At 45.7% G+C, this 26,201-nt stretch overlaps 2 protein-coding genes across 16 annotated transcripts in view; one reads left to right on the top strand and one right to left on the bottom strand.

The window, feature by feature from the left end:
* ABL1 (ABL proto-oncogene 1, non-receptor tyrosine kinase) overlaps nt 1–25,139 on the top strand; it is a 74,776-nt gene extending 49,637 nt beyond the window's left edge. For both annotated transcript variants that reach the window (XM_079323959.1, XM_079323960.1), the window contains exons 2-11: nt 2,534–2,707; nt 3,441–3,736; nt 8,737–9,009; nt 12,781–12,865; nt 13,229–13,406; nt 15,570–15,754; nt 17,810–17,962; nt 18,592–18,681; nt 19,016–19,180; nt 21,503–25,139. In XM_079323959.1, the coding sequence (XP_079180085.1) occupies nt 2,534–2,707; nt 3,441–3,736; nt 8,737–9,009; nt 12,781–12,865; nt 13,229–13,406; nt 15,570–15,754; nt 17,810–17,962; nt 18,592–18,681; nt 19,016–19,180; nt 21,503–23,202 (3,299 nt within the window). In that variant the 3' untranslated portion in view covers nt 23,203–25,139. The remainder of the gene's footprint in view (nt 1–2,533; nt 2,708–3,440; nt 3,737–8,736; nt 9,010–12,780; nt 12,866–13,228; nt 13,407–15,569; nt 15,755–17,809; nt 17,963–18,591; nt 18,682–19,015; nt 19,181–21,502) is intronic.
* The window catches only part of FNBP1 (formin binding protein 1), a 385,839-nt gene that overhangs the window by 354,749 nt on the left and 4,889 nt on the right, over nt 1–26,201 (bottom strand). The window lies entirely within an intron of this gene.

Raw genomic sequence — 26,201 nt, 5'->3', positions numbered from 1 at the left:
ACAGGAGCGTCAGGCTGGGAGAGACAGAGGGTGTGAGCATCCTCTGATTTCACTGGGAGACCAGTGTGGTTTTCCAGCTTAGCAAAGTCTCCTGTGTGTGTTTGGCAGCCCTTGCTCTTGCTGCTCTTGGTTTTGCAGGCGTTATCACTGAGTCAGTGTCTGTGGGGCTGTCACCGAGCCTGCCGTGCCGCAGCTCGTGGGTGTTGCTGGCGGCTGGCACGGTGCTGTCTCACAGCTGAATTGGAGCACATACCTTGGCACCCTGTGAGATGAGTCAGTCCCAGCCTCGCCACGGCCTGGGCACGAGGCAGGGAGGGATTCTTGTGGAGCACTTGGCTTTGCTCCCACATCCCATCCCTGGCTGTGCCTGCGCCATCCTCCGCTGGGCTGCGATCCTGCTGGGGCTGGAGGGGAGCCTGCTTGGATTTCCTGCCTTCCTGTCCAGTCAGTGCCCCGTGTGGGAGGCATTTTCCTTCCTAACAGAGGTTGTGGTCCATCCCACGGAGCAGCAGCAAGTGCTGGTTTGTCCCATTGCTGCTTGCTGAGGTTGTGTGTCTGCCACTTGCAGCTCTGCTATCTGTCTGTCTGTCCCAGGTGTTCACTGATGGTTTAACTCCTTGGAGTATTTCCCATCACTGATAAGGGAGCTTAATGGGTGTGACAGGATCAAAGTGTTTTCATGGTAAAATGGTTCTAGCTTAATTTCTGAAAGTGGATTTTCTATTTCTTTTGTCATTGTCACTCTTGAGGGAAACCCAGGCTATTAAAATACATTCTCCTGAAGGACACAGGAAGAAGAAGCCAGGATGTCAAGGTGCTTTAAAATAACCACACAACACACTACACTTTTTCTGACTGTGGAATCATTTAGAAAGTGGAATTATTTAACTGCTCTGATTCATTATGAAAATATATCTCCCTGCAGTTACAGTTTGGCTAGGAAAGCAGCCCCAGCAGTGTCTGTATTTGCTATTTTGCTCACATACATCATATACATATTCCAACAAATACAGTAGTATTCATGTACACAGTAGTACTCATATACATAAATAACCACCCAGAGAGCCTTTACCATTAGGGAGGCCAGATTGTCTTTGGGTAGTGGCCATCACTACTACTCACACTTTCACTATCAAAGATAATATTAGAAAATAATGTGTATTGTTAGAATTCGTGGGGTTGCATTTTGAGGGGTTGGTGGGGATTTTTGTTTTAGCATTTCCCCATTGGGAAAACATTTTGGACATATACCAATCCACACTAAATTTCCATTTTCTGGTATCAGTTGCATCCGTTCTTCACTGGTTTACTGGCACATCTTACACTGAATTTCCAGGCCAAACAAATGTTATTGTTAAAACCATGTTTTGATGGAATTGTGTCTGTGTAACAACACAATGCTACTGAGTATTGCAGGTATAAAAACAGTACTATGCTCCCAGGTGGGCTGACAGTCTGGGAAACCCTTGGCATGGGATTTGTGTGTCCAGAGTTGGGGTTGATGCTGTGTGATGCAGGGCAGCTCCGTGGTGCAGGGGGCTCTGTGACAGTGCTGTGTTTCCTGTCCCCAGGGCCACACTGATGCAATGCTTTGTGTGCAGCGCTGTGACCTCGCTCAACAAACTCATCCAGATGGAGAATGACCCTTCAAAATAGAGAGTTTCACAACTTACTGTCCTTACTCTGTGCCAGTACACTCAGGGGTAGCATGTTAAAGAGTGAGGAGGCACAATTAGCTGGAGTATTTCTGCTCCAAAGTGAAGGACTTGCAGGAAAAATTGCAATAAAATTCCTGGATATACTGGGACTTGCCTGATACTTACTGAATATTATATGCCTAATGTGCTGTGGTGTACAAAAAACTTTGGATTTTGGTTTTCACTCACCTGTGAATCTCAGTTTTCAAGAATCTCTGTCTTCAGAGGTGTCTCAGCGTTCCTAAAAATGTAGAAGTATACTCAACACTGCTCTGGTTTGAGAGTGATGAGAAGAAAAGTGGGGAACAAAAAAGACACTGCCTTGTCCTCAAATAAGAAATTATTAAAACTACTGTGAAGAACAGAAAGACCTAACTCCTTAAATACCATGTCTTATAAATCTCACCCTGCTTGGCTCCATTTGCTGCACATTCTGGCCATTTCATTTACAAGATAATTAAGGGATTTACCTTTTAAAGGTCCTGGGTTTGTTTTCAAATCTAACCATTCCAGCAGTTAGGTATGAGCCAAAGGATTTACAGGCAGCAAACAGCCTACGTGAGCTGCATTTATTGGAGGCTTGGAGAGGGGCTTTCCCTTTCCTGCATTTCCTGAGAGGCTGGAGCTGGGGGCTCTGGAAGAGCTCTGGAGCAGCAGTGTCCTGCCTGTGTGGCAGGAGATGTGCATTGAGGCACTGTCCATATCTGTCCTCTGCACGAGGAGCACACGTGTCACAAAACAATGCAGCTTAGAAAGGCAGAGTGTGGGTTGGCCAGATGGCTTTTATCAGCCTAAATGAACCTGTTTTTTCCTTTCTCTCCCTCTTTCTCCTCCAGAAGCCCTTCAGAGACCGGTAGTGTCAGACTTTGAGCCGCAGGGTCTGAGTGAAGCAGCTCGCTGGAACTCCAAGGAAAACCTTCTCTCCATCCCCAGTGAAAATGACCCCCATCTCTTTGTTGCACTGTATGATTTTGTGGCAAGTGGGGACAACACTCTCAGCATAACTAAAGGTAAGGTCACTGGCCAGAATTCCACTGGGAGTATGGGAGAAGGTGGAGGAAGGAAAGTCACTTTGAGTTAATTAAGTTTTACACCAAACCCTGTGGAATTTTTTTTTAGTGTGGGAAATCATCTTAAACAAATACAAATATTTCTCAAAGTCATGACCTTTCTAAAGGTTATAACTGTCTTTTTTTTATTGCATTGGGCAAGAAATTGTTTGTCGAAACTAAAGCCTCCATTAGGAGCAAGAATTTGAGCTGAGAAATTAAACTAAGCTGATTTTGGAGGCTGGCCTCTTATTTTCACAGTTCAAAACACAGTCCCTGTATGAGAAATGACTATACAGATATAAGGACCAGAAGGATTGAGTAAGAAAATACTGTACGTACTCCAAGTCACATCTACTTTCCTTCCTAATTGAAATTATTTTTTTATTGTTTATCCACTTCAGTTCTTTCCTAGCTCCAACAAGCCAACTCAGTTCAAATAAAATTTGCTGGATTCATTTTTTAAACTCGAGCAGTGTTGGAGCTGGTGCAGAGCTGCAGGAGAGCCTAAAAATCTGAAGCATGTGACTTTATTTGGCTTGGAGAGGTCCACTCAAGCTTGAAAAGAAACACATGCTCCCTGCTGAGTCAGATACCTATTCTTATAAGAGATTATTTAATAATAAAGAAAGAACTTATCTTTGTCCTCAACTGCCGGGCTCGCCGTCTCTAAACCCATTTTCTTTTCCCCAAGGTGAAAAGCTCCGTGTGCTGGGCTACAACCACAATGGGGAGTGGTGCGAGGCACAGACCAAGAACGGGCAGGGCTGGGTGCCCAGCAATTACATCACCCCCGTGAACAGCTTGGAGAAACACTCGTGGTACCACGGGCCGGTGTCGCGCAACGCCGCCGAGTACCTGCTGAGCAGCGGCATCAACGGCAGCTTCCTGGTGCGCGAGAGCGAGAGCAGCCCCGGGCAGAGATCCATCTCCCTGCGCTACGAGGGCAGGGTCTACCACTACAGGATCAACACTGCCTCTGATGGCAAGGTGGGTTCAGGCCCTGCACGCCTCCCGGGGCTCAGAGCTTCTGAGCTCGGCTCGGGTGAGGTCTCATCTCAGATGAGATTCTGGCCTGGCTGGGATAAAACTCTTTTATTGCTTCAGCAAGTTGTGTAATGCAGATCAGCAGTGAAACGCTGTAAGGGAGAAAATAGAGCAGAATGGAGTTGATCTGTAATAAGAGATTGTGAGAATTCTTGTCCCTTATGTTCAAAAGATAATCTCTGACTGTCAAATCAGAAAAGGCAGTGCTTGTTGCTAATAATCCTATAAATATTAGGGACAGGATGCTTTCTGAGGTGTTCTGCAGTATTTTTAACTACTGTTTTGATTTCTCTACAGTATTTCAGCGTGATCATTGGAGACGGGTAGGCACTTTCACTTTTATATGGGCTTTGTCCCCAGTTCCTTCATTTTTTCCCTAGATTGTTGTGTGCTGTAGCAGTGTTGCAATGCTGTGCTTTGTGGATGCTGCAAATAAATGTTAGCATAAAAGTGTAGTTTTCCACAGAAAATTGTTTTAATTTCATGGAAACATTTCTACTGGCATTGGATTTCGGAAAATGTTGTTTTTTAACAAATCTGTTTTAAACAGTGTCTCTTTAGATCCTGTGCAGAAGTTGAAGTGTGGGTCTGGAGCATGGCTGCTGAGGCTCTTCTTGCCAGCATCTAATAGATGACAGATTCTGTGCCATTAAATTTCTTCTAAAGAAAAAAATGAAAGTAATCAAGAATAGTAGCAGCCCACTGTGCCCAATTTTCCTTTGTCCTGTGAGAGCTTTACTCTTCTTACAGCCATGTTGACAGCAAAATCTTTAGTATGAAAATACTGGGAACCAGTACACTGTGTTTCCTATTTATCAGACTCAGCACTCTAAAGCCTCCAGTAAGACAACCAGATTTTATTCAGTGATTAAATACTTTTTGTCTGCTTTAGCAAAGGGGTTATAATTGAGACAATTCTGTCCATGTTATTTAAGGCAACATATTTCCAACTTAAAACATTTTGATTCTTCCTTCTCCCTCCCATGTAGACGCTCCCTGTGGTCAGCATCAGCTCTGTGAAGTGCTGACATTCAGCATACTTGAAGGACTGCATGGCAATCTGGAATATTATTCCACCTCCTGACTCTGTAGTGGATATTCCTTCTACTCCCATAGATGCTGGCAGATGAGCAGTGCTCACATGTGAACATTTTGAACCGAAGGCTCCTTGGGTTGGTGTAAATAAGCATGTGTCCATGAGGAGATAGCACATGGTCTCCATTTGAGCTGTAATAGAGTTTGGCATATGAAGGTTTTCATCCCAGCAGAGCTGTTTTTATCCCAGAAAAACAGTTCTGCAGAGCTCCAGTAATCCATTCAGGCCTGTGTTAGCCAGGTTAACTGTTTCTTTTCCACAAAGTTGCTTGCATTGGTGTTTCTGAGAAAAAGCCCAGGTTGGAACAATTCACTAAAGCAGATCTGCAGCTCATGGAGTTGGAAATAAATTCGGCAGCAGCAGTGACCGAGACCTGTGGCTTTTGGGCATTGTAGGATCGAGCAAAGAGGTACCCACAGTCCTCCTGATGCTGTGCCAGGTTCCAGCATCCCTGCAGAAGGGGCATCTTGCCATGGCCATGCATCATGTGCTGCAGTTCTCAGCCTGGCCTGTTGAACCTCATCGGTTTCAATTTGCGTTAACGAGCCGGGCGGTGAATTGCAACATCTTAGCAGCAGATGTGCTGCTGGGCTGGGGACACTGAGCTCTTCCAGCACCCTGTCCCTGCTGTCACAGCTGGGGAGCTGGGAAGAGAAACAGCCAGGATCTATCCCTGTTTGTCCCTCTGTGGAATGGAGGCTGCTGGAGCAGGTCCTGCTCTGTGCTGCTCGTGTTGCACTCTGTCTATTGCCAGCTTCGCAGCAGATCCTGCCTGTGCTGGAGGAGAGTCTTACCTTCACTGCCATGAGCACCTGGGGCCCTCCCAGCCTGCTGTATCATTAATCAGCCTGTCCAGGGAATTTAATATCTCCCAGTGCTGCAGTAAGGATGAATGGCTTTGGTGGGATCATATCCTGTGCCTGACAGAACACGCTTCGGGAGGAAGGCATTAGAGGAACATGTGGAGCAGCTGCTGCTCAGCACAGTGCTGTCCTCCATTGCAAAGCCTTACCCAGACTTTTTCCTGGGGGAAAATTGAAGGGACCAGAGAGATCAGGGGTTTGTACTTCTTAATTTTAGTACAAATTGTATTGAATGCGTTGGCATTCAACAGCTTTGAAAAAATTCCTCTGGGAGTTTTTCTTTATTTCCCACTTTAATGGGTCATGTTTTTCTGGACCACCCTCTAATGTTTTGTTTTGTTGGTTGGTGTTTTTTAAAGGAAGGTATTAAAAGTGACCTTTCTTGATTTGGCTGGCACAGTGCAGCCTCTCATCTGGTAAACCACTTCCATGGTACAGAGGACTTGGTTTTCCTGACTTGATAGTAATTGAGGGAAAGCCTCCTATTGAGTAACCCACTAAATAAACAGCCTTGTCCAGCCAGTTCTTCAAATCCTGCTGTCCTCAGCAGGAAGGAGGTGGGACTGGGGTCCTTCTTGAGTCTCTTGGATCCTCCAGTGGCTGAATTGGATGTAGACATGAACCTTCATGGACTTTTTTGGTGTGGATATTCAGTTTTGTCTGCTGAGTGGGAGAGTGGGAGTGCCATTAGATTCAGGATGTGCTGAGGTTAGCATGGGCCAGTTTAACCAGCTGTATAAAACACCCCAGCCAGGAAAAAGAGATGTAGTCTGATGGCAGAAGTGTAGATGAGCAGCCCATTTGTGCAAGCTGAGCCCCTTAGAACAGGACTGGTGTTTGTGGTTTGCTTGATACACAAAAATGGATCAAATAATGTCTCAACAGCATAGCCAGGAAGCAAACTTGAGTCCCTACAAAACTCAGGTGCTGGGTCTGTCACCTCTGTGAGAGTATAAGTCAGCACATGGTTTTCTTGTTGGGTGTCATGAATGAGAGATTAGAAAAAATCTGCCTCCAGAATAAACATATTTACTGCTGGAAGTTTATCTTAATGTAAATGGAAAACTTCATGAGTGTTAAAACATGGAATGTTGTTTTTGTGGCCTGGATAGGGCAGTCCTGTTCTGTCCTCATCCTGCTGCAGGTTTCTTCTGAAATCTCTGGCCATTTATTTAGCTTCTTTCTCCTATAACAGGATCATACAGTCTGTCACACTAAATACAGATATCTCTAGTTTTCATGAGATATGAGTTGTCATAAAACCATGGGGGAGCTTCTCCATGCCTCTCTAATACTTCCAAGTAATCCTGGAGTTCAGCTTTTTCTACATTTATATTTTTAGATTTTAATTCTCAGTATAATATGGGAACTGCTCATACCAGTGCAAGTCCTTCAAGTCATTCCCAAACAAGCATGGCTTGTTTTAAATTGTGGTTGTACTGGCTAATGCTTGGTCACCCACACCAAGCAGTTGTAACAGCCTCTTCTGTTGTCACTTTTCTCTTCTGAGAACATCTGGTTTTAAGGTGATTTCACCTGTTTGATCATGAAAAGTGTTGTAGGTTTTTGTAGGATTTTTTTTTAGCCATGGTGTTGAAATGAGATTTGGCCCAGTTACTTTACAAAAAGAATATCTGTTTCATTTTGGTAAAGAGTTGTGAACATGTTCCCCAGGAGATTGCCATTATTTTTCAGTCTTCTTTAAAAAGACTTCAATGAAGTTTGAGGGTGGTTTTGTCCCTTCCTGCAAACACTTTTTTTCTCATGCAAATCCTTTTTTGTTGATGATACTCTCTTATTGCTGGAGCTTCACAGGCACATTTTCTTTTTCCATCCAAAAATTCTATCTAGGTGGAAGAAGCAGAATTTTACCCTAAATCTGGGATTTTTGGGTGCCTGGCAGCTCCATCAACTTCCCAGCCTCCTGAAATCCCAAACAGATGGCCACTGCATATGCAGAAACTGTTGAGTGTACACCCAGCATTTAAGAAGCATTTTGGAAGTCTGATCATAGCTGTTGGCATGTGATGTGAGCAGTAGGACTAATGTGTGGACTGGACAGGAATTTGGGTGGCCAAACATGGTGCTGTTCTTCCTTCAAGCTTATCCCTTGCCAGACTTGGTCCTTTGTGAGAAATTGAGCTCTTCCATCTTCTATGTTGTAGGCTAGACTGTGATGCAAAATGAACATTGATGGAAAGATTTCTCCCTGTCCTTCAGGTGTAACCAGCACTTTTCCAATAATTAAATTTCAAGCTTTTTTCACCTTGCCTGGCAGAAGACTGGGCTTGAGGATGAAAACTGGAAACACACAGCTCTGGTGGGAGGGAGGCAGTTGTCCATTATCTTTAGCAGGATTTTAGGCTTAAAATGGATCTTCTGTATAAATGTTAAGAAGGTAACAAATATGGGTTATCATGCCTCGCAGCAGGTTTTCATTCAGTGGTAATGATTTTCCTTCTGTGCTATCGATCAGTGCCCATCACAGGGATGGAGCAGACCAGCTCCTGATGATGCTAAACCTCTGCAGAAGCTCAGGCCTAAAGCAGGGAAAAGTCTGGTTTGCCAGGGATGCTTCAAGGAGAATTCAGGCAGGTAGAAATGACCCAGATAGTAGCAGTGAGGATGAGACACTGAGGCTGACACCCCTCCCATACTCTCCAGGAAATGTCCCACTGACCAGCCTGTTTGAAAAAAGACATCTCAAGCAACAGCATGCCAGCCTAGTGCTATTTGCAGCCATTTCTGCCCTGTTGTTTTGGCAAAGTGCATGTATTTTCTCCTGAATCCATGCCTTTCCCATGTAAGCAGTGATTGTTTCAGGCTCTGGAGCTGGTTACAGAGCTGGTGGAGCTCACAGTTCCACGGCTGGAGCAGAAACAACGCCGCCCTTTGCTTTCACAATTTCATGGTGCAATTCCTGTGTGCGAGCTCTCAGAGGGGCACCACCTGAACGAGCTTTTCCCTTCCCCTTTGCTTCCCAGCTCTATGTGTCTTCAGAGAGCCGCTTCAACACCCTGGCAGAGCTGGTGCATCACCATTCCACCGTGGCAGATGGGCTCATCACCACGCTGCACTACCCGGCGCCCAAGCGCAACAAGCCCACCATCTACGGCGTGTCCCCCAACTATGACAAGTGGGAGATCGAGCGCACCGACATCACCATGAAGCACAAGCTGGGGGGAGGCCAGTATGGAGAGGTGTATGAAGGAGTCTGGAAGAAGTACAACCTGACAGTGGCTGTGAAAACTCTCAAGGTAGGACTCAGAGCGCTTCCCTTTCAGCTGTCTGCCTGCTCTCGGTTCTAGTTAGGTATTCGCGGTGATGGCAGCCCTCCCTTGGAGTGCTGTGGGCTGGAAATAGAGTATTTTTAAAGAGCTTGATTCTCTTATGGTTTGTGTGATACCTGTAACACTTGTATCTAAACAAAGGAGGATGTTAACAGCACAGTTTTTACTGGAGAATGGATGAAACCTTAGAAAAGTAAATAGAGCCGCGGTGTCTCGCGTTCAGGGTGTGGTAAAGGTGAGCTGTTCACGGATGAGCACACCAGCACAAGCTGGTGTATTAAGGAAAATTGTGGATTGTGAGTCAGTCAACATAAAATTCAAAGGCTGTGCTTCAGGGAGGCTTTACTTGTTTTGATTTTCTGTCTTATGTGGCGTCTTACTCAAAAGACAAACTCCCTGTGTACCTGGAAGTCTTAAGCAACTGTTCACAGCTGCTTCTTATCAAAAGACACAAGAGGAGGAAAAATGGTATGCAAGCTAAGGTATATTAAAATTCATAAGTGGCTTTAATGAAGAACTGGATAATCAGTTCTGTTTCTGGCTCTGCTCCCTGATTTCTGCATCTTGGTTTCCTTGTCTCTTGAAATGCAAATAGTGCTCTGTGAGTTCATAAGGTCATTGCTTAATTCATCTATGTTTATAAAACTGTCTTGAGATCTTCTGGCACCATCTGCACACATTGCATTTGATTGCTTAATAGGAGTTTATGTGAACTTGACACCATGTTCTCTCTCCTCAGATGGGGACGTGGTTTGGTCTTGCAGAAACAAACAGAACCGAGGATTTAGTTTGTTTCGTTTTGGGTTTTTTGCAATGGAAATTTTGAAGTGGAGAGAACTGTGTAGATGCCTCAGTGTCAGGGGAAGAACCTTTCTTGGTTTGGGGAAAATATTTCTTCCTTGCTCTCGGAGCAGCGGCTGCCTCAGTATTTCTGGGTTGCCATGGCTGCAGAAAGTATTTTCATTTTGGCCTTTTCTGTACTCTGGAGGTTCCTGCTGCTGCTCCCAGCGGGGGAGTTCAAGTGCTGCTTGCACAGGGAGCGAGTGACATCTAGTGTTGTGACATCCAGTGCTGTCCCTGCTCGGGATGGCTCCGAGGGCTGGGATGTGCCCAGGTTCAGCAGAACCTGCTCGTGCTGAGGAGAGCTCAGCTCTTCCCTGCAGTAACATCTTCCTGCTGCTGGCTGCAGTGGCAGCATTCCTGATGCTTTCAGACTTCCCATCTTGCTCCAAACTGAAGTTGTTGCTTTCGTTCTCTTCTCCCTGAAACCCATCAACAAAGATGAATTGCGTGCTGTCCCATCAAATCTGTTTGTGCAAAGGAGAAACCTTAATACAGACCATGGCTGTTTCAAATAAATAAATATTTAATGAAACACGACTAAAAGTGGTTCATAATGTGGTATGGAGCAGCATGTTCCATGGGGAGTGTAAGAACAACCAAGAAGAGAGTTGAGAAACACTTCAACCTGCAATTATGCATGCTAAAACCATCCTTAAAAGCAAATTTATAATCCACCTTCTTTAAATCCATTAGTCTACTGCCTGACAGGTGGGATTATAGCTTTCTTCAAAGTTTTGGGAAACATTTTAAAATCACATTTATATCCTAGTTCTGCTGGGAAAAACAAGCCTTTTGCAGCTTCTGCCCAAATCTTCAGATGACTCATTTTATTTTCCTTTGAGAGAATGTTTTTCAAAACTTTGTATGATTCTTTTTGCTCCTTCCCCATCTACCTCAGATATCTCTATAAGAAAGATAAAGGAGAGCAAAGACTAAAAGAGAGAGGAGGAGAAAAGTCCTTCCAGCATCTTTTTGAATAATGATGCTTATGAACACCCATTTGTTGTTCAGATTTCTATCAAGTATCTAAAGATAGCTCATGGCTGGAGAAGAAGTGATCGAAGCAGCACATGCTGTTCCTCAGTGTTTAACTGAAGAGGGCAAGACTGTGTTTTGGTTATGAGATGTTGCCTTTTAAAATCCACCCCTGGCTGCTCTTTTTGAGTGGCACAGGACACAGTATTTATAAAGGGCTGTTATAACAGGGCACGCCCTGAATTTGTGCTTTTACCCCCAAATTGGACAGGAGCACAAGGCAGTGGCTGTGTGGCCAGGGAGCTCTGTGCCCTGCACTGGACCAAGTGCAGCCAGTCCTGCTCTGGCCACATCTGGTTCTCCTGAGAGCCATTTAATGGCTGAGCTGCTGTGAGCTGGTCAGCTCAGCACATTTCTTACTGCTCACCTCGGCTCTGCTGTCCCTAGGACTGCCTTTGCTTTTTTCTTTGAGATTTTTTTTTTCTCTCTTCTTTATTTTTTCCCCAGCAGAGAAGCCTGTGTTTTAAATTAGGCAACATGTAACCCTGGTGTCCCTTAATGCCATGGCATGGCCCTGTGCTGTGCTGGGAAAATGCTGGACAGCCAGAACTGTTGTATTTCTGCCATAGTTTAGCATAGTGGGAGCTAGAAGCCAGTTAAAGCTTGGTTCTTTCCTCACAAGATCAGGTTTTCAGAGAGGTCATTGCTACAGTGGTTCTCTGTATGTGTCCTTCCTATTAATATGGTCACTGAGAGGTAAGAAATTTCCAACTGTGGAGCAGCTATGCAAAGGACAAACCTTCCAAGGTTTGTGTAGCACGAATAAGACAAAGGCATATTTAGGATAATTTTGCAACCTGAATTATTAACCCAGTTTCCTTTGCCAAAGAGAACAGTTTAAGGTTCTGCTCACAAGGACCTTTGCACTATTAGTTTTGACAGTGTGTTGAGCAAATCACAGCTGTCAATCAAGCTAATTGGCAATGAATAGTAAATGATTGAATGGAAGTGTTGGAAAAATGTTCTCAGTGCTAAGTGCAGAGCAGGGAGCTGGCTGGATCTCACAGGGGCAGCCCACTGTTATCGTTCTCACCAGCAGCAGTAAATCCTTTCCAATCCTTCCCTAAAACACTTTGTCCATGTAGCCTGTCAACATTAATCCATCATTGAAAAAAAAATATGGATCTAGAAAGAAACATTGCTTTAGGAATGGATCCTTATTTTTGTGCCACTTTGAAATGACCTTCCGGCCATTTGGGGCGTATCTGCTTCAGAAAAAGATGTCTTTTGAGCAAGATTGCATCTTCCTTGGTTTTGTGCTGTGCCAAGTAACTTTATGGCACCCAGCAAATTGGTAGTGACACGTCTGCCCAGCATGGATACGTCATGGGTCAGGCTCTGAATGGCAGAAATGAATTTTGAAACCTTAGGCTTTCAGTCACACAGAGGCTGCCATCCAGTCGTGCCTCCCTGACTGGGAGAGGGGATTTCTTATTCCTGCCCACTGAACCCAAGGGCCTGCCTTTCAGCAGCCTCTCAAGCATGTGATTGTGGTGTATCCTTTCTTTTATGTTCGTTCTTGTTCCTTTTCTGTACTTTTTATTTCGTGTTAGGAACAAGATTGTTTTTCCTTTTCAGCTCCTGAGCGTTTTGTGAGAGACCCTTCACAAAAGGGATATGGATTTTCTTGCCCCAGAAAGCTCAGCTAGTATGAAAATGACAAAAATATGTATTTTTAAAATCATACAAAAAATTAATGTTTGCAACTCCCTGGCTTTGTGTTGTGGCTACAGGGAAAAATTACTGTGTGAGATCTGTGGCTTATGTTGTCAGTTTGCAGTTCTTTTTTTGTCCTAATACAAAAATCTGTTTCTGCTTTGTGTACACTGCCTTTGCCAAAGCTTTGCCATTGTTCTGCAGGAGGATACTATGGAGGTGGAAGAGTTCTTGAAAGAAGCTGCAGTAATGAAGGAGATCAAGCATCCGAACTTGGTGCAATTATTAGGTAAGTGATAAATACCAAGCAGAGGGATTTGAACTAAACCCTTGTGCAGTGATATGGATGTTAAGGAGCAGATAAGCTGCTTACCATACCAAGGCTTTAAATACAGACACTTATTGTCTGGAAAAATTCACAATTTGTACCACTAATACATGATTTTTAATGATCTCGTCTCCTTAATGTTTAATTTGCCAGAGCCTGAAGCAGAAAATTAAACCCCTCTATTAACCACTTCCAAGCAGAATCCATTCCTTCCACAAGCCCCATTTTTCTGCCTTCTGGAGGTACAAATTGCCTTTGAAGATGAAACCTGAAGATTCACTGATAATCTCCAACATTCATTGTCAACTTTATGTTGTTCCCCAGGGGTGTGCACACGGGAACCTCCTTTCTACATCATCACAGAGTTCATGACGTATGGGAACCTGCTGGATTACCTGCGGGAGTGTAACAGGCAGGAGGTGAATGCTGTGGTGCTGCTGTACATGGCAACTCAGATCTCCTCAGCCATGGAGTACCTGGAGAAGAAAAACTTTATCCACAGGTAGGAAGGACAGTGAGCACCCTTGAATCTCAAGCACAGAACAATCTGTGATGGATTTTCCTCCCTTTCAGGCTATCACAGCGTTGATTGGTGTCATATATTTAACACACTGGTGCAAATCTGGCACAGTCTATTAACCTGTCCAAAGGATGGGTTTTTCTCTCAGCCCTTTTCTCTTGACTTTGAAGTAGATGCAAGTGAAAGACACATCAGTACCTACATATTTTGGGCAAGGCCTTAAATGTGAATTTAAGCTCAAAGTAATGGACTTTTCACAGACCAGATAAGGCACTTCCTTGTTTCTAACAGCCTTTCAAACCAGCTGCACTTGGTGATGCTGGATGTGTGCAGGCCCCCACAGCAGAATCACCCTCCGAGCGCCGCCTCACCCCCTGTTCTTTCTTGTTTGCTTCACTTTGTTTTCCACTGCAGGGATTGTTCCATGCTATTGTCCAGATTGTGTATTCACTTTAATAAGCATCTCTGCTGTCTTAAAAGTCTCAGGGACTCTGACCTTTAAAGTGTGCTGCAATTATGGCTGAAGCTGTACATTCCTCGTCTGCAGAATTGGGCTCCTGGCAATGTAATGACACATCCTCTGCCAGGGCTCCAGAGTGCCTGAGCTTTGTACAAGATGCTCTCAGTGCTGTAGTGTGACCTTTCCTGCCCAATTAACTGGAATATGGAATTAGCACGTGTTTTTTTCATAGAGACAAATATGAAGACGGTGTGTAAAGTTCTAGGTGCTCTTCTGAGCCATGAGTTGCCTGTGCTGTTTGAAAGGCCTGGTTAAATGCTGCTATCAGTCAATAAATTGAACAGTGATGCTGCCAATTAAAATTTCCAGCCTTTGATTTGCTCTGTTGAAAGGATTTTGTCGCTTCAGCCTGCAGGAAGTAAACTTTAAAAACTCCTTTGTGCGAATCTCATTTGTCTTCTCTGCCATTCATTTCATTTCCTCTTATTTCTGATGACCCGTTTATCTAAAATAAATAGTAGCATTTTTCCTTATCAGCCACCCCCATAACCACCTACCCAATTATTTGAAGAGTGTTGTCACAATTCACTTCCATGGATTCAAATGCAGTGTTCTGACCTCATTTAATGAATCAGGAAGGAGGAGGAATTTGATTATGGAGAGGAGCTTTTATTTAGATACACATTGTAGTAATCAACATTGATAAGAAGGTACATTCAAAAACACTGTGAAATTTAAATGGGCATCTACTAAGATGTACTTTTTCTGTTTTTTAATTTATTCTGATTGAGCAGAACAAGCAACAAAAACAGCAGTGTCTGCCTCATATCTAAAGATCTCGCAGGAGCTTCCTGGTACAATCAATTTTTAGTTTAATGTGACATAATCTGGAAAAGTGTTTTTAACAAAACCTAATGTTAGGAGAAATGTACTTCTCTGCTTTACATTTTTGTCCTCCTGAAGCATTTCCAAGGGTGCAAACAGCATGTACAAGCCAGGGCAGTGACAAATGCAATGTGCACATCTCTCACCTGCCAGGGTAGGGCCAGTGGTGGGAAAAAATGCAGAGAAAAAGTTAAATGTGCTTGTTTCCCAGTCCTTTGAAAATGCCAGCACTGGTAGCAGAGGCTCCAGCAGGTTTGCAAAGGCCAAATGCTGGTTGTGAACTGTAAGTTGTGCTGTAAGAGGTGGTACACCTGGGAGGAAGAGCAGGGCTGGGAGCTCATCCTGGTGCTTAAGCAAGGGCTGGAAAAGGAGCTCTGGAGGGTGACTGGTGTTGGCTGGGGTGGCTGAAGTGCTACAGAGGTGGGCAAGAAGTGAGGAATTGAAACTCAGTTTATTCAGTGCTCATCCCCAGCTATTGATAACTTGAGCGCTGACATTTCTTTGAAATATTTTTATCCTGAGGGTGGCAGCTTTTATTGAAAGTGAGGGGGCTTCTTCAAGCTCTCACTTCAAATTAGAATAAAAAAAAAAAAAGAGTTGGGATGACAGCCTTACGAAGACAGAATGGAAAATAACTTTCCCTCTTGTGTGTGTGCGTGTAATCCAGAATTTCTGTGTAATATTTGGATCAAAATAATCACACAGGCCCAGGTTTCTTCAGGAACAGCAGGCTGCCTTGCTATTGCTAGAAGTGAGATGCTAAGGACTTCTCATTGCCTATTTTTGGTCTCCTTTTTTAGGGACCTTGCTGCCAGGAACTGCCTTGTAGGGGAGAACCACTTGGTGAAGGTGGCAGACTTTGGCCTGAGCAGGTTAATGACTGGTGACACCTACACAGCCCATGCTGGAGCAAAATTCCCCATCAAGTGGACTGCACCAGAAAGCCTGGCCTACAACAAGTTCTCCATTAAATCTGATGTCTGGGGTAAGAATTTGCATGGAATGAATGCAGATGATAGTCTTCTTTTCCAGGGCTGGGAAATGAGGCTGCTGTGGAATATTTCAGGAGGGAGCAGCAGGTTCTCTGGTTTGAGCCATGTTGTTCTGTGAGTTTGTCAGTGCAGGAATTATTCTCTGCTTGGCAGAGCACAGAGAATGCCCACCTGATTTTATATATTTGAGTTGTTGGCAAATATGAAAAGATACTGTGGTGTTTATAGAAATGTATGAAATGGGGCTGAAGGGCACCAGTGCTACTGCCTTGAATGGAATTCTGGCACAGGGCTGTGAAGTGATACATTATTTTATAGCCCAAAACTTTCTAACTACTTCAAGGAGTAAAGAATCTGGTTCGTTTCACGTTAAAAAAATAATTATGTGTGTATCTGTCTAGTGATAGCTCCAAGCTTGTCTTTCTGCATTTTAAGAGAATAATCTTTGGAATGAGATGAGGAGAAGCAGAGGGAAAATTTGATGACAAATGGTTATTGAAGAGCCCTGAAGTGCTAGTGATAAGAGTAGACTTAGCTGAATGAAGCTATATTGTATCAAATCTGACCACAGAAAATCTCATTGTACTTTTATCAGCCTTTCTTTGGGTTTTATATCTCTGCCATAGCTGTTGGTCAAATTCTCAAGTGTGCCCAGTGGTATGAGATAGAAGTTTGTGGAATGTGGTCCCAAAGGCACTTGGAAAATGATATCCTGAGCATCTTCTATGTATAAACCAACAGACAGTAGTGGAACAGAGATGAAGTTTTCTGCAATTTGGGAGAAAAATGTGCAGAGAAAGGTTTTATGCTGCAGAAACTTTTAGGTAGATGGCTGATGTAAAATGTTTTGTAGATGGAGAAAGAAAAACCCAAAACAGCCTCCCAAGGAGTGTGTGATTGCTCACCAAGGTGTTCCTGCTGCCTTGGGTGTCCATGTGGTGTTGGCTGCTGAGTATCTGCCACAGTCTGAGGATGTTGCTGTACTGCTGTGGTGGGTGCAGGATCCCAAAGGAATATGGGGTCCCTTTATTAGGGTTAATGTAACCTCAGGAAGCAGAGTTGGGGCAGTGGACTTTGGGATCCCAGCTGAGATCAGCTGTCCCCGCAGGCCAGGGCTGCTGCTGGGCACGCCAGGGTTTAGATGTTTTCACCTCACTGCCTCAAGACAGCAATCAAAGAAAATTGTGCACAGAAATGTCTAATGTAAATTGCCCTTGGTGGCGTTGCCATGTAATGTGATGTGATTTCCTTACTTATGCAGAATTGTAATCGCTTTCTCTTCAGGTTAAGAACAGAATAGGGTGACTGAACTAATTACATGCAGGTTGTTGAACTGGTGGTGGGTTTATTCTGTGTGCCTGACTCCTGGGTTAGCTGCCTGACCCCTCTGCTGACCTGCATCCCCACTGACTGCTGCCACTTGAATGCCTGTTCCAAGACCCTTTTTGTGCTCTCCCTTTTCCTATTCAGCTTTCCCTGGAACCAAAATGTCTCACCCTCACCATATCTCGTTGATAGCAACTGCTGAAACTTTCCTCTCACTGCTGCCTCTCAGATTCCCTTTCCAGACCACACTGCAGCTAAACAAGGGCACCCCAAAAACACTGAGCTATTAAAATGTGCAAGTCCTCCAGGGAGAGGTTGCAAATGAGAGGAGCTGCCACACTGAGAGAGCGACTGCAGTGCAGCAGTGAAGCATTTTCAGCTAATCCACTGTGAAGTCTCTTAATTGTGCCTCTAATAGGACTTGAAGGATCTCAAGGCGTTCGGGTTTGAGACAACTGATACATTGAAAATTAGTCTAATTCTACCCTGTCATATCGCAGGAGACTTGTCTGTGCTGACGGAGAGCCTTGTTACGCTTCTTTAACATTTCAGCTGCTGCTGAGCATGGGGTCTGAGCCACCCAGGGCTGGTCTAAGTGTGCAGCACTATTTAGTGACTGCTCCCACTAAACAGCCTCTCAAATTCAAGATGAAAACAAAGCTTATTGATTTTTTTTCCTCCCTTTTATTTTTTTTCTTTGTCCTTCTTGTTCTCTGCTGCAGCCTTTGGTGTTCTGCTGTGGGAAATTGCAACCTATGGTATGTCCCCTTACCCTGGGATTGACCTGTCTCAAGTCTATGAGCTGTTGGAGAAGGACTATCGTATGGAGCGTCCTGAGGGCTGTCCTGAGAAAGTTTATGAGCTCATGAGAGCATGTAAGTGTTTCTCAGCCCTGCTTTGTAGCTCTGCAAGGGTGCAATAAAAGTGCAGGAGTCTGGCTATGTACCACAAGGCATGAGAGTTCCCTGCCAGTTGCAGGGAAGGTGCAGTGCTCTGTGGAAGTGTTTGGGTAAAACTGCTTTCTCTAGAGGATGAACATGTTATGAAACCAGCTGGTCATCTCTACTGGGAGCCCACAGGCCCAGAGAGGAGATTTGTTGTGGGTCTCAATGCTTCCTTTGTCTCCTTTTTCCTGACAACTTGAAGAAAAGCTTGTGCTGCAAGGATGAAGCAGGAGCTTCATTTGGTTTCTTGCAGGACTGACTGTGTCTCTCACTGTGGCTTTTTGGAACGTGACTCAGTGCCCTGTACTTTTCCCCAGCAGTGCTCAGCACCTACTGTCACACACTGACACCAAAACCTGATTTAGGGAATGCTGGGTGTCTGCAGCTGTCACTGAATCAAAGTGGTTGCAGACACTCAGCACCCCGTAAATCAGATTTTCATGTCAGTATTTTGTCTCAGTGCATTGGAAGGGAACTGTGATTTCTGGCTCCTCCTGGTGCAGAGTACTGAGTGTCTGCTGCTGGAGGGAAGTTCTGAGTGGTGGTGTGCTTTTTTTCAGGCTGGCAGTGGAGTCCTTCTGATAGACCCTCCTTTGCTGAGATCCATCAGGCCTTTGAAACGATGTTTCAGGAATCCAGCATCTCTGATGGTAGGTCTGGGTCCCTGTTAGACCAGGAGTTCCATGGGTGAGGAAAGGGCTGACTGCATCCTTAACTCTGCCTGTTATGGACTGCTTGGCAGTGAAACTCAGTCCTGTGTTATACTACCTGGTGTAAATGATGTAGAAAGCAGTTATTTGTTTATATGTGGGTATCTTTTTCTAGGTAAGCATCTCATTTTAAAGGGCCAAATGACTGAACAACCCCAAGGAACTCCCTCTTTTTGTGTTGTTTGCTTTTCTTTTGTGCTACTAATTCCAGACAGAGCAATAGATTTTTATCTTCAGTTGATTGCAGTGATTGTCTTTCTTCTGTGCACTGCAGAGGTGGAGAAGGAATTGGGAAAGAAGGGCATGAGGAGCGTAGTGAGCAATTTCCTGCAAGCCCCAGAGTTGCCAACCAAAACGCGAACATCGAGGAGAGCTGCCGAAAGCAAAGATGCCAACGAGGGCTTGGAGACTGCACATGCTCGAGGCCAGGGGGAATGTGGTAGGTTTTAATTAAAGTCATTATTCCTGCAGGAAATACAGGGGGAAACAAAATGCACATCTAGCTCCAGGCCCTCACGTAGGCAGAGCTGTGCCTAATAACAGGTGCCATGTCTCTGTACCAGCGCTGTGTTTCTGGGTGACAGGCTGCTGAGTCTGCTGGGTCCAGAACTCCTTTTATTAGTTTTTGCAAAGGTAGGTTGTTAATTCTGGAGCCAGATACACACAGCAGCTGGGAGTGTGAATCCTTAACTGGTTGAGGGACTGGTGATCTCCCTGCTGTTGCTTAGAGAAGCCCTTGGAGTTCTTTTAACTTAATGGCTGTTGCCTGCAGCTCCCTAAAGACCAGAGCCTGAGCACAGAGCTCTCTGATCATATCCTCTTCCCATTCCCTGGCAGGAGCTATCAGTGGGATCTCCCACTGCATCTGAGTGCTGGGTAATCTGCTGTGTTCAAGCCACTTTACACTACCACACTGCATAATTTAAAGCAGGGTGATAGCTCAGGTTTAGCAAGCCCCATAAGGGAGGTTTCTTCACTGTTCCATCCTACCAGATTTGTGCTTGCAGCACAGAAGAGTATTGCTCTTGGCAGGCACCAAATATCATTTCAGTGAGGGACAAAAAGGTATTTACAGACTCTTCCATAAAATTAAACTTCCAATCAGTTTTTTCAGGCACTTACCTTCCATTCTGAGGTAATAAAAGCAGTGGTAAAAGGCTGAATGAGTACAGGAGATTTGCATGTAGTTCTGTGTTTGAAATACAAGAATGTAAAATGAAATGCAGTGGGGTTTTTTCCAGCTCCTGTGGAGGCTGACCATTCATGTGACTGACCTCTTTTGTGTAGTGTCAGATTCACCCAGTAGTAATGTTTCAATACCCAATCTACATCTGGGCAGAGAGGGGGGGGGGAAAAAAGGAGATTTAAAATGTCAGGACAAGAAAGTATCAGTGACTTAGGAAGGAAGGTTATTTACAATATATAGGAAATATAATTGCCTATTATTACAAGCTTTTGAAGTTAAAATAATTTCATTTAAATACTTGGGAGCTTTGAGAAATTCAAGTACAGCAGGCATAATATGATTTTAACATTATGCTGGGAATCATTTCATTCTTTACTGTGGAAGAAATTTTTTCACAATAAAGTTTTATTGCAGTTTTCCTTCCAATTGTCAGTGTTTCCATGGCAAGTCCAGCAGCTGGAAGCTGATCCTCAGTGCTAGCTGCTAGTTTTCTCTGGATTTCTAAACCTCTCCTGTGTCATTAAGGCCATGGTCTGGCTCTTCTGGCTGTCCAGGTCCCTCTGAGTCCCTTGGGAATGGTGTAACTGCAGTGTTCCTGTGCAAACATGTTGTCCTCTCAAAGTACACCATTTTTATTTTTTTTCAAATTGTCTCTCCTCAACCAAAATCCATTCCTCAGCCAAAATCCTACCCATAGCATGATGATCACCAATTTGTGACTAAGAAGCATCCTTCCTTATGACTCTGCTTCATCTCCCTTCTTGCTGCCTAGTCAAGCTGTAAATGTATATGCTGCCCTGCAGGCATTCCTCCTTTGGATTAGAATGCCACTGGAGTGCCTGGCCTGGGAACGAGCCCCTCTGTCAGTCAAACACAGAGACCTTCAGGACTCTGTATGAATTTATTATAAACCATTATTCATTTTTAAGTGCTGCTTGTAAGTGGAGAGAGGGTCACCCCATCACTTCCCTCTGCAGTAGAGCTGCTGGAGGAGGCTGGCACTGCCCCATTTCTCTGTTATTGTACAAAACTGAGCTTCTATATATGACCTGCAGTGTCATATATAGATCTGGATTTCTGCTCATGAAACAGTTACTTCCATTCCCCACAAAGGATGACATCAGGAAAATGAACGAGGAGCCTGGGGATGGAGGTGGGTTTCAGTGGTGCCTTATTAATTCAGAGGGTCAGCGATTCAAAAGACAGCAATAGCTCAGGGACTAAAGCAAAGGCTGCTTCTTATTTATCTTCTTCACACTGTGAAGTTTAGACAAATCTCCAGATGTGAGGAGGGGAATCAGAACACAAACATGTAGTGTTTGTATGTCACTCTTCCACTCAGAAACCCACAGGGAAAGTAGTCTGGCAGCCACCTCAGGAATAAATGGATGCAGGATCAGGGACCACGTTCAGTCCAGGCTTGAGTGTGGCTGCACTTACTTTATTTCTGCTCTGAAGTTGTGTCTGTTTAGAGAACCTGCACCTTTTGGAGGTGCTGCACTGGTTTGATCCTGTAATAAAATGGGTTATTCTGACTCTGAGCACTACTCAGAAAACTTTCCTTTTCCCTTGCAGACGCCCTGGATCATGAACCTGCTGTTTCTCCCTTGCTCCCACGGAAGGAGAGGGTGGCCCTGGAGAGCAGTTTGAATGAAGATGAGCGGCTGCTTCCAAAAGACAAAAAGCACAACCTCTTCAGTGCCCTGATCAAGAAGAAGAAGAAAACTGCCCCTACCCCTCCGAAACGGAGCAGCTCCTTCAGGGAGATGGACGGACACGCGGAGCGCAGGGTGGGCGGGGAGGAGGAGTGCAGGGATGCTGGCAACGGGCCTTTCATTGCCCCCCCTGCAGACACAGCTGACCCCTCCAAGTTCCAGAGCCCAAGCAATGGGGCTGGTGTCACCAACGGGGTCGTGACTGGCAACTCTGGGTTCTTGTCTCCCCACTTACGGAAGAAATCCAGCACGATGAGCAGCGGCCGAGGGGTGGCTGGTGAGGAGGAGAGCAGCTCCAACTCCAGCAAGCGTTTCTTGAGGTCCTGCTCAGCCTCCTGTGTGCCCCATGGAGCCAAGGACACAGAGTGGAAATCTGTGACTCTGCCCCGGGATCTGCAGTCCACGGGGCGCCAGTTTGATTCCTCCACTTTCGGGGGGCACAAAAGCGAGAAGCCAGCGCTGCCTCGGAAACGGGCGAACGAGGCCAAGGCTGACGTGTCTGTCAGGGGAACAGTGACCCCTCCTCCACGGCTGCTTAAGAAGAATGAAGAGACTGCTGATGATGTGTTCAAAGATGCAGAGTCCAGCCCTGGTTCCAGCCCTCCCACCCTGACACCAAAACTCGGCCGTAGGCAACCTGCTGCCCCTCCTTCCTCCAGCGGGCTCCACAAGGATGATGGAGTCAAACCCAGTGCCTTAGGTACCACTGTGATGATGGACCAAGGTTCTGCTGCCAAACCCAACCCTGCTGGGTTCGTGGGGGTCAGCAAAGCTTCCTCTGAGGAGCCACGCCTGAGGAGGCTCAAGCAGACCTCAGAGTCGGCAGGGAAGGACAAAGGGAAGTTATCAAAGCTGAAACCAGCCCCTCCACTCCCACTGTCTTCATCCTCCATTGCCAAGCCTGGGAAGGTTTCTCACAGCCCCAGCCATGAAGCAGCAGCAGATGTGGTGTCTGGGCCGAAATCCAAACAGTTGACTCAGGTTGGAGAGGCTGCAGGCAGTGATGCTGTCAAGCCAAACCAGTCAGGGGAAGGTGTGAAAAAGCTGGGGATCCCCTCTGTACCAAAGCCACAGTCCTCTACAAAGCTGCTGCTGAGCACAGCAACCCCAGCTGCCTCTTCCTCATCCGTACCCTCTGCCCCAGGAGGGGAGCAGACGTCATCCACAGCCTTCATCCCCCTCATATCCACCAGGGTGTCGCTGCGGAAGACCCGGCAGCCCCCGGAGAGGATTGCCAGCGGCACCATCACCAAAGGGGTGGTGCTGGAAAGCACCGAGGCTCTACGGCTCGCCATCAGCAAGAACTCTGAGCAAATGGCCAGCCACAGCGCCGTCCTGGAGGCTGGCAAGAACCTCTACACCTTCTGTGTGAGCTACGTGGACTCCATCCAGCAGATGAGGAACAAGTTTGCCTTTCGGGAGGCCATCAATAAGCTGGAGAACAACCTGCGGGAGCTGCAGATCTGCCCGGCCAGCGCCGGCAGCGGCCCTGCCGCCACCCAGGACTTCAGCAAACTGCTCAGCTCCCTCAAAGAAATCAGCGACATCGTTCAGAGGTAGCAAGAAACCAGGCTGAGAAACAAAGCAAGTGAATCAATCAGTCACAATGGGCCAAAGCCAGCTGTGGAGAGAGTAAGGTGTGGACTGAGCAGGGAGCGTTGGGGTCAGCGCCGTGCCAAGGACGCAGACTGTGCACGGACGCCCCAGCCCTAAGGGCAGGGCTGTGTTCAGGAGGCACTCCCCACCCTCTGAACTCACATTCCCTGTGTTTCATATTCTTGTAATCGTCTTATCTGTGGAGTTCTTGCCTTGTGGACTACAAGTCTAAATGCTGATGTCACACCATGCCTTTTCATTAATATTTTATTGTTCTGGACAGACCAGTAAGACTGTGGCCAGACTGGTGGACACTGAGATGCCATTCTCCTCAGGAGGAGTTTGTGCCATTTTTGTCCCTCCCTCTGCCCCTCTGTACATGAGGATGAGTGTCTGGATAGCAATATGCCCACCTGCATTTCTTGGCAGAGTTTGCCCAGCACATGGCCCTGACCCAAGTCTGACATTTACCTGACACTAATGCAACAGATTTGGTGCTTGGAAGGGAAGGGGGAAAACTATTAATGTAATTTTTCTTTAATGACAGAATGCTACAAGTGATGATTGCCCAAACTCTTCCTCTGATCCCACCTGCCACTCTTCATTTCTGTGTTTTCAGTAGTTTCTTAGTGCTGCTGAGCTCCAGTGAATTGCTTGGGCTCGCAGTGTGGGAGGCAGCACCTGCAGGTGTCACAGCCCAGGAGCCTGTTTGTGGATCTCCCTGGCAGCAGAGCAGGCCTGGAAAGGTCTGGGGGAGGATGTGCTGTGGTGATGTCTGACACTAACTGTGCTGGTGTTTGGGGTGGGTGTCCCAGGGAGGGTGGCAGTGGGAAGAGACAGCTCGGGGTGAGTTCTGAGGCACTGCTGGGCTGAGCCTGCACATCACAGTGGGTGAGAGCTGCCCTGTCTCCAGTGGAATTTCCAGCTTTTTGTTTTGTGAGGGGAGCTGGAGCCTGGCTCCTGCCCTCCTGCAGAGCCCTGTGCTTTGATGGGCTGTGGTGCCTGCCTTTCTGTGCCACTGGAACCCCCTGGGAGGAGCTCCAGTGCCAGTTCCCTGGGGTTAAAAACATTCCTGCCTTCATGGTTCCATCCAGCATCAAACAAGGATCTGTGGAGACTGCAGGCACTTCTCTGGGGTGCATCTCCCCAGGAAACTGCCACAACATGCTGACAGCAAGACTCCTGGCCTTCCTTGCCAAGGTCCTGTGACCTTCCCAATTAATGCTGGGAACTAACTGTGACTCGTGACAATAGTGAAAGAACAAGGTTTAGGGCTATTAACGGTGCAATTTAGCTCCTCTTAACAGTTCCAAACATGAGAAAAACACATTTCCCGTTTTCTGTTCCCCTGTAACTCGTGACCCCTCTTGTGTATCTTAAACACTAATTGCCTTCAATTGTATTTTATGCTGTTCTCTTTGGAACTGTTTGTTTTGTATCTGATTTCTAGTAGTTCACTCGTGTGTGTTCATGCCACTTCTCACCCTCACAAACAGCCATGACTTAACACATGACAAATGTTCAAAAGAAAATACACATTTCTGCCACAGGCTGCCTTTAAAAATGTAAGAAAAAACCCAACCCTTGAATTGTCTCTTTCCTGGAGGTACTGTTTTTACTTTGATAACATATTGTGCCACTATATTATACATTTGTATCTCGTTATTACACACTTTTGTAGACTTGTCTTTTTTACAGTGTGTAAATAGCTCTGTCCTTCATCTCTGTGATACTTAAGGGGGTCGTTTCCCCTTTAATTTAGTCCAGTACAGATTGTTTCTGTACATGACTTCCAATTCTTCTCTCTTTCTCTATTTCCATTTTTTTTTAATTTGTTTTTTTTTATTCCAGTCTCTCTTGCGTAGTATATTTAAAAATAAATCAATGGTGAGGAAAACTTGGTTTTGTCTGTTGATGAGGCTTTTCCAACCCAGTTGACTCCCCTTGGACTCCTCATCCAAAAGCAGGAGTTCCCTGTTTGGGTTCACTGTGACCCTTCAGCACAGTGGGATGGTCAGAGCCAGGGCAGCAGCCCTTTCCTTTTCCTCTGTTCTTTTGATCTGGTTCTGGAAAGTCAGGAGAAAAAAAGAGATACACAGAGTAAGACTATGTCATCACCTCTACTGAATCAAAGACTTTGCTGTTGTCTTCAAGGAGATTTATTTCAGAGATTTGACTAAACTTTTCCTCTGTTAATGGCTTGTAGTCTGTAATTCAGCTGCTGTTGTGTTTTCCTCCTCTGCTGTGAAATGACCCATGACTTTCTCTCCTCATACAGTTCCCTCCTTCACTTTTGGTTTCCCATTCTTATTTTCTGTTTCCCTTCAGCCTTTTAGGTAAACCTTAAGGGAGGGACATTTCCAGGTACTGAGCAGCCTCTAAAATGAGCCACTGTTTTGATTAATGAAGATGCTAAAGACTCAAAAATGATGAGAGAGAAACAAGGGCAGGTGACAGTGTGTGGTGTGCCCGAGGTCCCACAGTTCCACAGTGATGTTTTAGGGTTGTAACCCAGTTCTCTGCATTTCTGATCCCCTCTGTAAGTCCCTGGTGGAATCTGTAGGTCCTGGCACCAGGATCTGCTCACTCCAGGGCAGGGGAAACAAGGCTCTTGGGAAACCTTGCTGTGACAGCAACTGTGTTGGGCTGCTGATGGTGAAGATGAAGAAGGTGAAGGAAAAGCAGGAGGATGCACTGGTGAATATAAACAAAATTAAAAGCCTGCATTTGGCAAGGCACAGGACAGCAAAGGGATGAGCTGCAGTGAGCAGCACTCTGGGAGTTGTGACAAAATCAGTGTCCAAACCTGAATGTGGTGAGTAGCTGTGGGCTGAGGGAAGGTGGAGAAGCTTCACCTGGCCCTAAATGCCATCACTCCTGGTGATTTCCATCTCTGCTGGCCTGAGGGACCAGTCCATGGTGTCGTGGGAAGGCAGAGGGCACTGACCTGGCTGGGGAACTCC

The sequence above is a fragment of the Erithacus rubecula genome (assembly GCF_903797595.1).
Source record: "Erithacus rubecula genome assembly, chromosome: 21".
Lineage (NCBI taxonomy): Eukaryota > Metazoa > Chordata > Aves > Passeriformes > Muscicapidae > Erithacus > Erithacus rubecula.
Note: the sequence above shows the minus strand (reverse complement) of the source record. Positions and strands in the feature narration are given on the sequence as shown.